The 16,480-nt window shown below is 33.3% G+C and overlaps 1 protein-coding gene across 1 annotated transcript; it reads right to left on the minus strand.

Annotated features, from left to right (window-relative positions):
- Window positions 1–11,455: 11,455 nt before the first annotated feature.
- LOC125964848 (60S ribosomal protein L22) lies at window positions 11,456–13,698 on the minus strand. Its single transcript, XM_049711537.1, has one exon. It carries the CDS (start codon window positions 13,675–13,677, stop codon window positions 13,291–13,293), a length of 387 nt encoding a protein of 128 aa, XP_049567494.1. The 5' UTR covers window positions 13,678–13,698; the 3' UTR covers window positions 11,456–13,290.
- Between the last annotated feature and the right edge of the window lie 2,782 nt (window positions 13,699–16,480).

The raw sequence follows: 16,480 nt of genomic DNA on the forward strand, positions 1-16,480 counted from the left end.
ATTTAACTCCTTTCAACAGCCACTCTTCCAAGAAAAGGAGCAGCAAATGTCCACAGTTCCCAGGCAGAGACCTGTGAGGAGAAGACTTGAAGGTAGGGGAGGGGCAGAGGGGTGAAGATAGAGGATAGTCCCCTTGAACTCCTGCAAGGCATGACTAAAGTAGCTCTTTGTGGCATTGGATTTGCTTTAAACAATTAAAAATCTGACTATTGACTAGCACACAAATATTTATAAAATATACAAATAAAACTATTGATATCTTTGAAGCCCATTTTTAAACAAAAGGAACATTTTTAAATGTGCCAGCATATAAATTATGGGTACCTCAGGATTATTATAACTTTTCTATAACATTTTATTAGATCTTTATGGTGTTTTTAAAAATGTTGGCCACTGATATTTGAAATTTGATAGGTATTTATAAAGTTTCCTCAAAGAATTCTTATGACAGCTAAAATTTTTGCCTATTTAGACAGACCCTTTTGGCTGGCTACTCGGTAAAGTACCACATGCTGTGATTATTACGTTTTGTGCTTTCCAAGTCAACACCCAGATGCCTGTGAACCTGACCTGCACAGAGTAGTTATTTTGGTTCTTTAAACTGCCTGCCAAACTGTTACAGTAGCTTTTACATATGGACAGATGGTCACTTCAGAACAAATCAAAATATAATATTTGGTCTCTGAACTTACTTTTGAATTCAAATCTTTGAAGATGAATGCTAACTCAGATTGAATTTTGGGTTTGACTAATTGTTTTGATGTTCTTAGGCAGTTTTCATGAAACATATTTGATCAAATAACTTAACATGGACTTCACTTCTTATTAGTTGTATAATGTCCCTTCTGGTGTGTTAAATGCAATAAAAATTTGAGCATATATACTAATATGTAGCTCCTACCCAGCATATGATGAACAAAATATGTATTAACAAGAGACATCAATCCATTTTTGAGGTTATGCACGTAGTTTACTGCTGAAATGCGGTAAAACTTTAAAATTTGTAATTTCTGGTCAGAGTTTATGAGAAACATGAATATGAGCAAGATAGGTAAATTTAGTGTTTTTTTAACAAGGTAGGTATGGCACAGACTTCAAACTATAACACAGATTTCAAGCAAACAAGGGTAATTACATTGATTTAAGCAGTTCTTTGCCATTTATTCATATATTTTTTTGTCTTAATTCAGACCTAGCTTAATTCACCCCTCCCTCCCTCCTTTCCTCCCTCTCTCCCTTCCTTCCTTCCTTCCTTCCTTCCTTCCTTCCTTCCTTCCTTCCATCTTTCCTTCCCTTTCTTCTGTTCTGCCTTTCTTTCTCCTATCTCTTTAAACTGCAGTCCTGAGTAAAATGGATGGTTTCAGATTAACCTAATTAATTACAACTAAATAGCCACTTATGTCATTAACCCAGGATACTTCCCTGGGCTACTCAGATCCAAATGTAGATTTCATATTTTCAATGGAACAATGTTTGTTAGAAAATATATTTCATATTATAATCTTTATAATGAGAAAAATGCTAATTAAAACCAAAACCATTAGTCACCTGTAAGATTTGAAATATATGAAAAGTTTGATAACACTCTGTTGGTGAGGCTAAGGAGGAAAAAGCAGTCTAATATTTTGTTTTTCAAAATGTAAAATGGGACAACATCCATGGAGAAGATTTTATCAATATCTAACAAAATCATAGCTGTATTTGGCCTTTGATCTATCAATCCCTCTTCCAGGAATCTGTTCCAAAGATCCAAAAGTACACTGACATTAGTTTGAAATGACATGTATCAAATGTTCTTCAATGTAACATTATTGGTACTAGTAACAAAATTGAAATCACCCCCAAAATCCAAAATTCTAACACCAAAATCCAACAGTTACATAAACTGCAATATATCTACACAGTGGATTACTATGTACTTGCGCAAAGCAGTTGGGAAGATCTCTACAAAATGGATTAAATGGATTATATATTGTATATTTTGGAGTATAAATTGTTAAGTGATAAAAGGAAGTTGCAGAAAACTGTGTATAGTATGTCACCTTTTGTGTAAGAAACCCTCCCTTCCTTCCTTCCTTCTTTCCATCCTTCCTTCCACCCCTTTCTCTCTCTTTCATCTCTGTTTCTTTTCTTTATTATTTCACAGTTTGTGCTTTTCTTTTTATATTTGCAAAAATAAATAAGGGAAGGAGAGAAGAAAAACTCATAAAAATTGTTCCCTATAAGGTAACTGTCTCTCCATTCTGAAAAGTGAGACGTTGAAATCATCTACTATTATTGCACTTCTGTCTATTTTTCTAGTCAATTCTGTCAGTGTTTGTTTTATATATTTAGGTGCTCTGATGTTGCATGAATATATATTTGTAATTGTTATATCTTCCTAGTGATTTGACCTTTTATCATTATATAATGTCCTACTTTGTTTTTGTGATAGTTTTTTGTTCAAATTGACAATAAATTTTAAGCATAATTAACTGTCATTAGCACAAATTCATGAACTGTATCTTCGTTTTTCTCATTTTTTGAAACCTTATATTTATAATCATAGTTATTTATATTTGATAAATAAAATTATTTATAAAGAATTCAAGTTATAAGTAAATGGAAATGTATCATTCAATTTTTGTTTTCTTGCTAGTGGAGGACATTAAGCAAAACTAAGATTTTTAATTCATAAATATGGTAATAAAATTGAACATGTATTTAAAGTATTGAAATAGTATAACTGAAGAATAAGAAACATTATAATAAATGCTTTATTATCATTAATGTTAAATTCTTTTGATTACTGATTTTAATTGAAGATTTTAAAAATACACTATAAAAAATAAAAATACATTATAAATATATTTGCATTATAAATCTATATTTAAAACTTGTAAATGTTGATAGAACTAATTGTCCTGTTGAATAATGGAACAGAGTTCCTCATCTAATTATTTAATTTTTATGATCCTTGTGAAATAACAGTTAACTATTTGAAATGTGCTATTCATTTTTGTATGTGTTTTACAGAAAGAAATTGTATTCTGTCATAGCTTACATTTCTAAATTCAAAAAGGCAAATATTTCAAGACCTTTATTATCTTGATCATTTTGACACATTTAAAAATCATCCAATTTTAACAAAGATGTCCTTACCAGGAAATGGTAAGTTCTACTGACAAGTTAAAACAAATGACCAATTATTATTTTTAATTATATTTGTTGCTGGGAAAAAGAAATTGTAGAAAACTAGTCAGAGAAGAAGGATTATATCCTTTAATTTGTAATAAATTTATTTGTAAAGATGGGTGATGTGATGCCTAGCTGTGAAAATAAGTAACATGACAAGTAAATATTAAAGCCATGGAAGTGATCTAAAAATACCTGGATAATTATTGCAGATTATATAAATGTGGGTTTCTGGGGTAGGATTGGAGGTACCAGCCACTTTCCACTGGAAACAAAGCTTCAGTGACTTATATTCTATTGCCAGAAGAACTGGGGAATTTAAACATAGAAATAGAGTAATTGGATGATTTATTTCATAAGCATACATTTTTAAATGTTGCTGATGACTTTTCTTGAAAGTAAAGCCAGAAGGATTTTAAGATTCTTAACTGTAAATATTAGAAATGATTATTATAATACTTTCCATGATAAAATTATTTGAAACTTACTCTTGTATATTCCCAATGAAAGGTGATTCTTATGTTTTATTGTGGCTAATTTAATGAAATAATATTTTATACAAAACACAATTTTCCTAACTTGGAAATTATAATTAATTAAATTAAGAACACATTTGAGTTTTGAGTGTTGTCGTTTAGACTGTGGGCATTATCAGGGCACAATAATCCACTTGGTGAAAATTTAGTCTAGTTGAAGGCCAATTATTTTATTTCCTTGTAATTCACATGATATGTCCTTGCAAATAGAAGCAGCCGCTAGCCAAGTAACTAGGGAGAAACAAAGAGCCTTGGGTGGGTGATATTTCAAATTCAACAGTATAAAGCAAAGAAAAATAACACATTTTAACACATAAAAAATGCTAGAAAAAATGTTTACATGCATGATTCTAGTTTGGTAATTGCTTCTATTCTAAATTTTTTCATATCAATTCAACAATAAGCACCTTCCTATCATATAAATCACTATCACTTATAAGTAGGGTTGTAGTTTTAAAGTATTGGTTTTATCAAGTAATATATGCTCATTAAAAAAATCACATGTTAAAGAATGTTTTATATTAAATATCAACAGAGTCAGATCACTTCTTCACTTCTAAGTCTACTCTCCAGACAAGTTCTTCACAATTGCTTATATTTTGGTTATTTCCCTTCTCAAACAATATATATTTTCTGAATTTATTAATATCAGATAACATTTATTATTCCCCCAATATCAAATATAAATATTTAACTCACTCAGGTCCTCTTCTCCAACTGTTTTAGTCAATTATGTTATTGTTTTGGTTTTTCTGTCAATTATCTTTAGTATAAACAATGTAATTAAACTCAATCATTTTTCTATAGTCCTTTAATTCAGTTTTCATACTTTATATGACAATTTTAATGCCCTTGTTTCTCTACCCAATTTTCTTCACAATCTGCTTTGTGTAAGTTACATTTTTATCATAGCTCTTGGATTTTCATTCCATCCTTAAACACAGCATCTTCTTTCCGTGGCCTGAAGATCGACTCAAAATTGAAAGTAAATAAACAATATTTTCATCATTATGGTTGCAAACATATTGAGCAATAAAATACCAATTATCTTCCCATCTTTAGGAGTTCAAATCCAAATGCCCCTTGAGGGAGAATGTTAGGCTGAAAGAATTTCCTCAGTTGGTAAAAAATCATTTAAAATTATATTTGGAAAATAATTTCCATCCTCAGTTTCTGTTATTTTTGGAGGTTATATTAGCCATTTAAAAATTGCATGTACTGCTTTTATTCTCAACATTTTTCAGTTCTAAATCATGCTTATCATTATGTTCTACTACCTTTATTTCTTAAAAGTACCTGTAATGATCTCCACTGGAATTTTATTACCTTCTCTGCTGGGTTTTCTCTTTGTTTTTCTTTTATTATAACTTTCTTTTGCTTAATTTACATATTAGTTTCTTTTCTTCCCTTAAGCTCATAATGAAAGATCTTCATAAACTATGAAGTTAGCAGATAACATTTCTGAGTCCTAAGCACTATAGTGTTGATTTTAAGCTTAGGAATTTCTTTAATCTCCTAAAAATGAAATATATACATATATATAGACAGTATGTGTTCCCCCAGTTGATTGGTAAATAAGACTGTCTTCTATTTAGGTCTCAAGTGGGGTATTATAGGATGAGAGGCTACACACAGTAATCTCTTTTTTTCACCTGATCATAGCAGTCTGCCTTGCTGTTGATAGCTCAAGCACCAAACTGACAAAGGCTTCACTATGAATCAACATTCAGACTATTGATCTTATTTAGGATTTAAATGTTTTATTTAAATGTTTTAAAAAGTTTCATTTTGAAGTAATTGTAGGTTCATTAGCAGTAATAAGAAATAATGCAGAGGGGTCTCATGTACTCATTTCCCAGTTTCTCTCAATGGCGACATCCTAGATTATAGTACAATATCACAACCAGAATATTAATTTTTATGTAAGATGTGTGACAAGTCAAGGCCCAGTTTTTTTTAACCTATCAGATTGCTCTAGTACCATTGGTTTAAAAGGCTATCTTTTCTCCATTGAATTGTTCCTTTCACTTTTGTCAAAAATCATTTGGGCATATTTGTGAGTTTATTTCTGAATTTTCTGTTCTCTTCAATTGGCCTACGTGTCTATTCCTCCACTCACACCACACAGTCTTGATTACTAAAGATAGTATAAGGATGAATTGGGAGATTGGAATTGACATATATACACTATTGATACTACGTATAAAATGGATAACTAATGAGAACCTACTGTATAGCACAGGGAACTCTACTCAGTGCACTGTGGTGACCTAAATGGGAAGGAAATCCAAAAAAGAGAGGATATATGTACACGTATAGCTGATTCACTTTGCTGTACAGTAGACTCTAACAAAATATTGTAAAGTGACTATACTCCAAAATAAATAAATAAATAAATAAAGCAGTAATAAAAAAAAGATAAAGAAAAAAAATAAGGCTTAAAATTGGGTAGACTGGCTTCTTCTACTATATTCTTCATTTTCCAAATTCTTTTTGTTCTTCTAGTTCCTTTGTTCTTTCCATATATATTTTTAAATAATCTGGTCTATACAAAAATTCTTGCTGATGTCTTGATGAGAATAGTTTTTAAATTATATATCAATTTTGGCATAATTGAAATCCTTACTGTTATGAGCTAAATTGACTCTCCCCAAAATTTATGTGTAGAAGTCCTAACACCCCAGACTTAACAATATGATAATGTGACTATATTTGGGATATGGTCTTTAAAGAGGTATTTAAATTAAAATGAGGTAATTAAGATGGGCTCTAATCCAACCTGATTTGCAATTAGGACAGACACACATAGAGGAAGACTCTGAAGGTGCAAAGAAGAGATGGCCATTTAGGAGCAAAGAAGAGAAGCCTTAGGCAAAATAAAATCCTGCTGACATCTTGATCATGGACTTTAATAAGCCTCCAGGATTGTGAGAAAATATATTTATTTTATTTATGCTACCCAGCCTTTGATATTTTGTTATGATGGCCCTTGCAAAACTAACGGTTACCAAGCTGAAGCTTCCAATCTATAAACACTGAATGTCTTCCATTTATTTAGAACCTCTTTGATTTTTTTCATGAGCATTTTATAGTCTTTTGATGACAAGTCTTGTAAATATTTGATTATTTGGATATATTTCTATATTTCATTTTTGAGTGATTATAAAAATCTCACTGCCCATAGTTAATTCCTAGCAAATAGGTTTACAATTAATATTTTATGTTTGTTTTATATCCTGTATCCTTGCTTAACTTATTAATTCTAAAAGGGTATTTTTTTGAGTATATGTGTATTCCTAGACTTCAGTTTGTATACAATCATATCATCTGCGAATAGAGACAAGTTTATTTCTTTCTTACCTACATATCTGTCTTTTAATTATTTTTCTTGCCTTACTGAACTTGCTAGAACACCTCATACTATGTTAAATGAGTGCGGTGAGAGTGAATATCCTTGCCTTGTTCCTGATCTTGAGGAGGGAAATAATTCAGTCTTTCATCATTAAGTATAATGTTAACTTTGGGATTTTTGGTTTTGGTTTTCTTTTTGTTTTTGATTTCCATAGATGCTGTTTATCAAGTGGAAGAAGTTATTCTCTATTCCTATTTTTCTGAGAGCTTTTTGTCCGTTTGTTGTTTTTACAACATGAATGGTTGTGAAATTTGTCAAACCCTTTTTCTGCATTGAATTATATGACCATGCAATTTTTTTTTCTTTAGGATTGGGTCAATTACATTGATAATTCTTGAATATTGAACTGGCTTTACATGCTGAGAATGAATATCAATTGGTAATGGTGTATAATTATTTGTATATATTGCTAATTCTATTTATTAATATTTTGCTAAGGATTTCTACATTTATTTTATGATGGAAATTGGTGTGTAGTTTTCTTTTTGTGTATTGTCTTTTTCTTGTTTTGGTATTACTATAATAATACCGTCATAGCAATAGAAATAAAAATCCAGTATTTTACTTCAAAAACGGTGATCCTCATGAACAAGATCTGTGATTTCTGTCATTAAAGATGTGGGGATAGGGAACTAACAAGCCATTATTTTTAAGTTTAATACTTGTAATTTATTCTCTGGAATCATATGATCATTTATCATATGTGATTGCCAATAGGTGAATTTTACAACTACAGTAAGGGGTGGTGGGGAAGTACAAAGAGATCCTTCTAATACCAGACACAAAACTGAATTTCTGTGTAATTTAGAACAAATTGATTTAACCTAATGGAATTGAAATTTCTGTGCTGTAAAATGGGAATTATGATGCCAACTATTAACAGTATTGGGGAAATCAAATGAAATAATATAAGTAACATCTTGTAAGAACATAGATTTTTTAATAAGCTCGGTGAGAAATTAACTGTATCTCTATTCTCTATCTATCATCTATAGAAATAGAAAAAAATAGAAAGATAGATGTGGGCCGGGGATAAACAGGATTTCCACTTCCAACATCCATCATGTCCTTAAAAGAGAATGTAGACTAGGCTTTGGTGGGTTTGACAGGAAAGTCAGAATCCAAGTTGCTCATAAATATTTCACAGGAAGGACATAGATGCTGCTTAAAGTTCTTTCTGAATGGTGTTAGGTGACTTGATTCTGAAAAAGCTTTGAGCTTAGAAAAAATGAGCTTTGCGTATTGACAAGAGTCCTCACATGGGGACAGGGTCAAAATTAACAGACTCTGCAACCCAAAGGAGGCTGGCTGAATATTCCCGCTACCTTTGCTCTGATCATGTGACCATCTCACGCTTCTGTCACTTTCATTAAATAAAAATTAATCTTAACATATTTGGGCAGGAGTGGGGGTGGGTTGGCATGGATGTCTAGTCTGTCAAGGATTAAAAAATATCCTTTAGTTCTCATCACCTAATCAGTTGATTTCAGCTCCATTTTCTCCCTTTTCTTTCTTTATCACTGCCTAACCTTGTCCCCTAGGAGTTTCAGACCTTGTTATTCATAAATGGCATAACTTCGTGCACCCTTTTCCTTTTTACTCAAAAGTTTTCTCTAAAATCAAAGGATTACTTGGCTGATTATAAAATTCTTGCATCACATATTCTTCCTCTCAGTATATTTTAGATACTGATCAAACTGTCTCCTTGCATGAATATTACTGTGAAGATGTCGAATCCATCTTGATATTTCACACTAGTAGGGGGCATGATTTTTTCCCCTCCTACTCCTAGGATTCTTTCTTTGTACCTGAATTTTAACATCCTTACCAGAATATGCTTTGATTTGGAATGGTAGGTATGAATGTTAGGTTTCATTATTTCTTGGAAATCTATGAGCCCCTTCAGTCTACACATTCAACTTGTTTTTATTTCAGAAAAAATGTTGAAAAAATTATACTTTAGACTCTTTCTATATTTTCATTTGCTTAGTTCTTCTTAAAAATATCAATAATGCATGTTAGATATACCTTTTTAAAGTCTAGCGTTCCTTCTGTGATCATGTTTACATTCCCCTTTCTCTCTCCCTGCTCCACCTCCCTCCCTCCCTCTCTTTCTTTCTCTCTGAGTCACCCTCATAACTACTTATAAACATCTAACTTTTTCCACCTATAACGGGCATTATTCTCTACACTGGCTTTTCATTTTTTGTCATATTGTGACATTTTGCAACTCAATTCTATATTCTTTGGACATCCTATACAGTCTCTTTGGAATACTTTTTTCTCATTGTTCAAATTTCACTTATTACTTATAAAGATGATATTATCTATAAATTCTGTGAGAATAATGAGAAGCATTTCTTTCATTCCTTTGTTTTACTGTAACCATCTTTTTATCAGAAATGACCATTTACTGATTTAAAGAAAACTGTTTTGCGCATAGAGCACATATCATTTCCTTTCTAAGTATGATCCATCTTTGAATTATTTTTGCTGCTTGCCAGAGATGTTGACAACTATGGTAACTGGGACTATCTGGGGCGTGGATTCAGAGGTGTTGACTCCAAACTCTTCCTCAACAAATTGCTTGGGTGACAGAAAAATCTTCTTTGGTATTCAGTGTACATTTGGCAGATGTGAAAACCATTCAGTATTTAAGGATGGGGAAATTTATAGCTGATCACGGGTGACTAGAGTGATGGAATGGCTAAAGGCGTTAAGGGAAGAGGAGGGTTGTTCTTCATAGATCAAGAAACTGTCACTGCCTTAGACTACAGCTCATGTGACCATTTTCGCCCCAGAGCTGCTGACAGTATGAGGGGTAAGCTCTCTGTCTGTGTCTGCTACTGTTAGAAATGTATTTTGCTATTAAGCAAAAACCAGGAGCCCACTCTACCATTGCTGCTAAATTACTCTCAAAGTTGCTGACATTCACTGCTGCCTAAAATCACCTTTAAAAAAATGGCTTTATAAAATATAGGTTAAATATAAAATTCACCCATTTTGCGAGCATTTAATTCAATAAATTTTTGTATATTATAGAGCTGGTCTGCCTTTCTTTGCCTCCACCCCTGCATGCTCTTCTCCTAGAATGGAGGTTCCATGCCAAGAAGACCATGAGCAAGATGCCTTCTTTTGTCGTTATGGTCCTGCTACTGTCACAGCCCCTAGGTGCTGAAAGAAACTGAAATAGCAAAGTAATATTCTGTTTCTTCTTTCTTCCTTCTAAATTCCATCTAGTGCCTCCAATTGGCAGAAACCAAGAGAAATTCAGAAAGCTAGGTTGTCTGAAATATGTGGCTTGCATGTTTATCCCTCAAAAGTACAGAAGAAAGTGCAGAAAGGAAAGTGAAATATTGAGAGCCCATCATATTGAAAGCTAGAGTATCCAGAGCACCCCTCAACTTATAAAATCATGGATTGCCTCCTCTATTCCTGTCTTAGCCCATTCAGGCAGCTATAACAAATTACCGTAGACTAGGGAGGGAGACGCAAGAGGGAAGACATATGGGAACATATGTTTATGTATGACTGATTCACTTTGTTATAAAGCAGAAACTAACACACCATTGTAAAGCAATTATACCCCAATAAAGATGTTAAAAAAAAAAAAGTATATGCACCTATAACACACAAAAAAAAAAAATTACCGTAGACTGGGTGACTTATAAACAACAGAAACTTATTTCTCACACTTCTGGAGGCTGGGAAATTCAAGATCAGGTGCCAGCAGGTTTGGTGTCATTCATTCATGAGGGATCTGCCCTTATGACCTGATCACCAACCAAAGGCCCCACCTCCAAATGACATCCCACTGTAAATTAAGTTTTAACATATGAATGGGGGCACTAACATTTAGTCTATGGCAATGCTTTTCCTTCTCTCCTCTATTCAGCTCTCAGTGAAGTAACTTTCAGGCTAGGAAAGAAAGTGTACAGATGGTTTTATTTATTTTTATTATTTATTTGTTTTTTATTTGCCAGGTATCTGCTTTTCTGTCGCAAATATCTGGGTCCCAACAGGATATATTCCACAGTACCCAGAGCCTTCCTATAACTCTTGATGTCTTAACTGTCATTTTGTAGAGGTTGTGCAGAATAAGATACTTAATATTTTTTTGGAAATGTACAAATATCTTGGAGACTGAGGAAGTTTGTGAAAATAAATATCATGCACTCTTGTTTAGGTTAATATTTCACATTTTTTGGCTAGTATAATTCTATTTGTATATTGAAGTTTTTTTTCTATTATATTAAACCTTGAATTTTCTACTATTCTTTTTTTTTTTTTTTTAATGAAGTCCAAGGTCATTGTTGGTACAGCAATTCATCAGTGAGGACAAACAACCAATTTATTGTTGCTAAACAGATTAACATGCCAATCCTTTAAAAAAAAAAAAGCCTTGTACAATAATAGTAGCCATGCGTTAGCCACTTTAATATAAAATGTGATCAAAAGTCAAAATACAAGAGTTCAAAAGGCATAGAAAAACCAAAAATTTTCAGTTTTATTACAAGTTTTAGATTCTGGAAATAGTTTAAAAAAAAAAAAAACTTATATGCTAATTTCAGCCCAGGGCTAATTTTTTTACAACCAAACTAAGAATTACTACAAGGGAACATCAATGCAACAAAGAAGTAAAATTTGCAAACCCAAGTCACAAACTTGCTAACAAAGTTAATAATCATGGTAATGGACAGCACCAAAGAGCAACTGATGCCTCAGTTAAATTTGAAAGAAACAATGCCTTCTCTAGGGCAGAGAAACATGCAAACAATTCTGCTTCAAGAAATTTGCATAGAAATAGAAAATGCTAGAGCCTTTACCACAAATGAAATTACAAAGCCTCAACATGTTAAATTCAACCCAAGGAGCACCAAATGTTAAATTGGAGCCAAGGTATGACTCAAAACATTTAATTTCCAGCTATGCAACTAGCAAGATCACAAGAATTTCAGGTGTGGAAAGGCACCCTAGGCACGCTCTTAGAAGACATGAATTTGATACAACGTAACCTTAAATCAATGCAGACATTCCTGTAAAATTTAAATTTTAGAGGGCACCATAAGGCATCAGGATCTCTTCTCAAAGTCACTCTTGATATTGTCAGCAACAATCACATCTTTATGATCTCATTAATGACCTTTCACAGATCTCTAGCCTGTACACGTACAGCAGAACCCCCAATATCGTGGGAAGCCCTTTCAGTTTGGCCCTGCTTAACGTGTTTGTAGAATGACTTTTAAGCCCAGCCGTGGCCTAAATGGTGTGAAAGGGACTACTCCCTGGGCATCTCAAGACTTCTCTTCAGCCTGAGCTGTCTCCCAGGCCCCTCTCTTCCACACCTGCCCCCGGGGTAAGACTCCAGAACTCTGGGATTCTGAGCCTGACCCCAGGCAACCTCACCGACACCCACCTTTGGAAGCTCCACTATTCCTCATCTCCAGCTCCCCCTGGTGGGGTTCAAAGTGACAGTTTGGTGCAAGGACTTGTAGAAACAATGCTTATTTACAAATTCGTATTTTGTAGACCTTTCCTTAATTGAACACCTGTGGCTTTTACAGTCGCTCTCCAGACCCTTTCCAGAGGTGTAGTAGAATATGCGAAGCAAAAGGACATTTTATTTCTACAGGAAGAAAAAGGATTAACATACATAGTAATAACTGTGTCCATCAAGAGTAATTTGTAATCAGAAAATGAAGACAAATGCCCCAGAAGCCTGCATTTTATCGACACTGCCACTTTCCCAAAACAAGAACCTCAGAAACAAGTCACTGGATCTACTTTCAGTGAATCAGGAGTTCCCACATTTGTATTCCTCAATCTTTGAGAAAAGTACCAGATGAAACTGACCCACCCCTTTTTGTGTAAAATAGTAACTAACTGAACTCACATCTCCATGCCCTTATCCACCTGTTCAATGACAAACAGTAGTCAGTTCCCTTGAAGGAGACTTACACATTTTGGTATTTCTACCAAAAGAATTGAAATTTTCAAGCAGAAAAAAAGTTTAATTACAAGTAAGTGAGTGGCAGCCCAAGTGAAGCCCTTTTACTATGATTTCCAATTTTCTGTTCAATCCACACTGCAGAGATACAAGGAAAGCCGCCATTTTGTTTCCTAAATTTTATTTAAGAATTCATACAAAATACTCCAGATAACTGAGTTTCAATCCTCATCTTCCTCCTCTTCTTCATCTTGATTAATCTGGAAGTAACGTAATTCGTAACTTTCTTTGCTGTTAGCAACTACGCGTAACCAATCACGGAGATTATTCTTCTTCAAATATTTTTTGGTGAGATATTTCAAATACCTTTTGGAAAAAGGCACCTCGGAAGTTACAGTGATCTTGCTTTTGCTTCTTTCGATTGTTACAACACCTCCTCCGAGATTCCCAGCTTTTCCATTCACTTTGATTCTTTCCTGAAGAAACTGCTCAAAATTGGCCGCATCCATGATTCCATCTTCTACAGGATGGGTACAGTCAAGAGTAAACTTCAGGACCTGCTTCTTTTTTTTGCCCCCCTTCACCACAAGCTTTTTCACTGGCGCCATCGCCGCAGCGGAGGCAGAAAAGCTCTACTATTCTTTTGTTCTTTTAGGCATTTGCCAGGGGTCGAAAAGATGAGATTGAAATAAAATGCTTTTATTCCACTGATTTTTAACAGAAAATTTGCATTCTCTACTTCCAGCCTGTCTGAAACCAGTTTCTAATTGTCTCTCAGGAGAAACAATACTGTTCTTTCACCCAGTACTTTTTGTTTGTTGTTGTTGTTCCAAAGTTCATATCATGGGTCTGTCACAGAAGCAAAATTATAAATTGCAAGTCATTAAGGTATGGTGAATGCCCATCTGTGTAAGAACATGTCAAAGAAATGTTTACCCAGTTGGAATATCACTGGCCAATCTACTATCTACTACTGTATATAGTATGTGTATTAATATCCTAGTGCTGTTATAGCAAAATACTACAAGTATATGACTTAAAGCAACAGAAATTTATTTTCTCACAGTTCTGGTGGCTAGAAGTCTGGAATTGATGTGTCAGCAGTGCCAGGCTCCCTCTGGAGACTCTTGGGAAGAATCCTTCATTGCCTCTCCCTAACTTCTGATGATCATTGGCAAATACTTGGCGTGCCTTGACTCGAAGTTTCATCCCTCCAACCTCTGTCTCCACCATCATATGGCCCTTTACCCTGCGTGTCTACCTCTCTGTGTCTCTTTCTCCTTATAAGGACACTAGTCATTGGACTTAGGGCCCACCTCAATCCAATATGACCTTACCTTAAGTTGGTTAAATCACAGAGACCCCGTTTCCAAATAAGGTCACATTCACAGGTGCCTGGGTTCAGGACTTCAATATATCTTTTGGGGGGACACAATTCAGCTCACAACAGTACTAGATATTATTAGTAGCATGGAGCTGGAAGATCTGGTAGATTTTTAGACCAATGGCAGCCAACATATAGTATATTGATATTTATATCAAACTGACTAAAATTACCTAAAAATTTCCAAAAATGAATAAATCTTCAACTTTGAAACTACTCACCTGCTTATTCCATTTTCTATTCAAAATAAATATACAAAGTATGATGTGTGTGTGTGTGTGCACGTGCTATATGTATCTACATGGATTTATGTGTAGGACTTTTCAAAATCCTCATTTCTAATTTACAACTGTAAAACTGAATTCTGAAGCTTAGACTAGACAGAAATCAGGGCTTCACGTTGAGGTGGTAAAGTTACACATACATCAATTCTGATAACTAAATTATTCAACCAATTACTTTTTTTTCTTTTTTAAATTGAGATACTATTGACATATAACACTGTGTAATTTTAAGGTGTACAATGTGTTGATTTGATGCATTTATATATTGCAATATGATTACCACCATAGTGTTACCTAATACCTTTAATGTGTCAGTTAATTATCACTTCTTTCTTTGTGATGAGAACAATTAAGATCTAGTCTCTTGGTAAATTTGAAGTTCATAATACAGTATTGGTGACTATAATTACTATGCTCTACATTAGAACTTCAGGATTTATTTATCTACTAGTTTTAAGTTTGTATCCTTAAATAACATCTCCCCAATCCCCCAACCTTCAGCCCCTGGTAATCACTATTCTACTCTCTGTTTTTACAAGTTTATCTTTGTTAGAATCCACAAATAAGTAATATCATACAGCATTTAATCTTCCTCTGTCTGACTTAGCTCATTTAGCATAATAAATCAGGGTCCATCCATGTTGTTGTAAATGGCAGAATTTCATTTTTTTTCATGGCTGAATTATATATACATATATATATATTATAATATTAATTATAATATAATATAAATATAAATATATATACATACATATATATTTTACATCTTATTTATTCATCCATTGATGGACACTTCAGTTTTTTCATATCTTGGTTATTCTGAGTAAAGTTGCAATAATGACAGAAGTGCTGATACCTCTCTGATACCTTATTTTGCTGGGAAAAGAATACTCTCTTTGACAAATGGTGTCTGGAAAACTGGATAACCACATGGAGAAAAATGAAATTGTACCTCTATCTTATACTCCTCATAAAAATTAACTCAAAATGGATTAAACACTTCAAACATATGACCTGATACTATAAAATGTCTGGAAGAAAACATGTAGGGAAAGCTCCTTAACATTGATCTTGGCAATGATTTTTTGGATTTGACACCAAAAACACAAGCAACAAAAGCAGAAATCAACAAGTGGGACTATATCAAACTAAAAAGCTTCTTCACAGCTAAAGAAACAATCAACAAAATGAAAAGGCTACCTACAGAATGGGAGAAAAATTTTGCAAACCATATACAGAGTAAAGGGTTAATGTCCAAAATATATAAGGAACTCATACAACTCAATACAAAATAATCCAACTAAAAAATGGGTAGAAGAACTAAGTAGACATTTTCCTAAGAAGACACTCAAGTGGCCAACAGGTACATGAAAAGATGCTCAACATTCAATCTGGAACAATTCTTGAGTGTACAAATCCTTCACCTCCTTGATCAAACTTATTACCAAGTATTTTATTCTTTTTAATGCAATTGTAAATGAGATCGTTTTCTTAATTTCTCTTTCTGATAGGTATTATTAGTGTATAGAAACACAACTGACCTTTGTATATTGATTTTGTATCTTGCAACTTTACTGAAACTGTTTATTAGTTATAACAGTCTTTTGGTGAAGTCTATTATAAATATTATATCATATCATCTGCAAGCAGAGACAATTTAAATTATTATTTTCTGATTTGAATGCTTTTTATTTCTTTTTCTTGACTAATTGCTCTGACTAGGACTGCCAGTACTGTGTTAAA

Source organism: Orcinus orca, chromosome 6 (assembly GCF_937001465.1).
Source record: "Orcinus orca chromosome 6, mOrcOrc1.1, whole genome shotgun sequence".
Taxonomy (NCBI): domain Eukaryota; kingdom Metazoa; phylum Chordata; class Mammalia; order Artiodactyla; family Delphinidae; genus Orcinus; species Orcinus orca.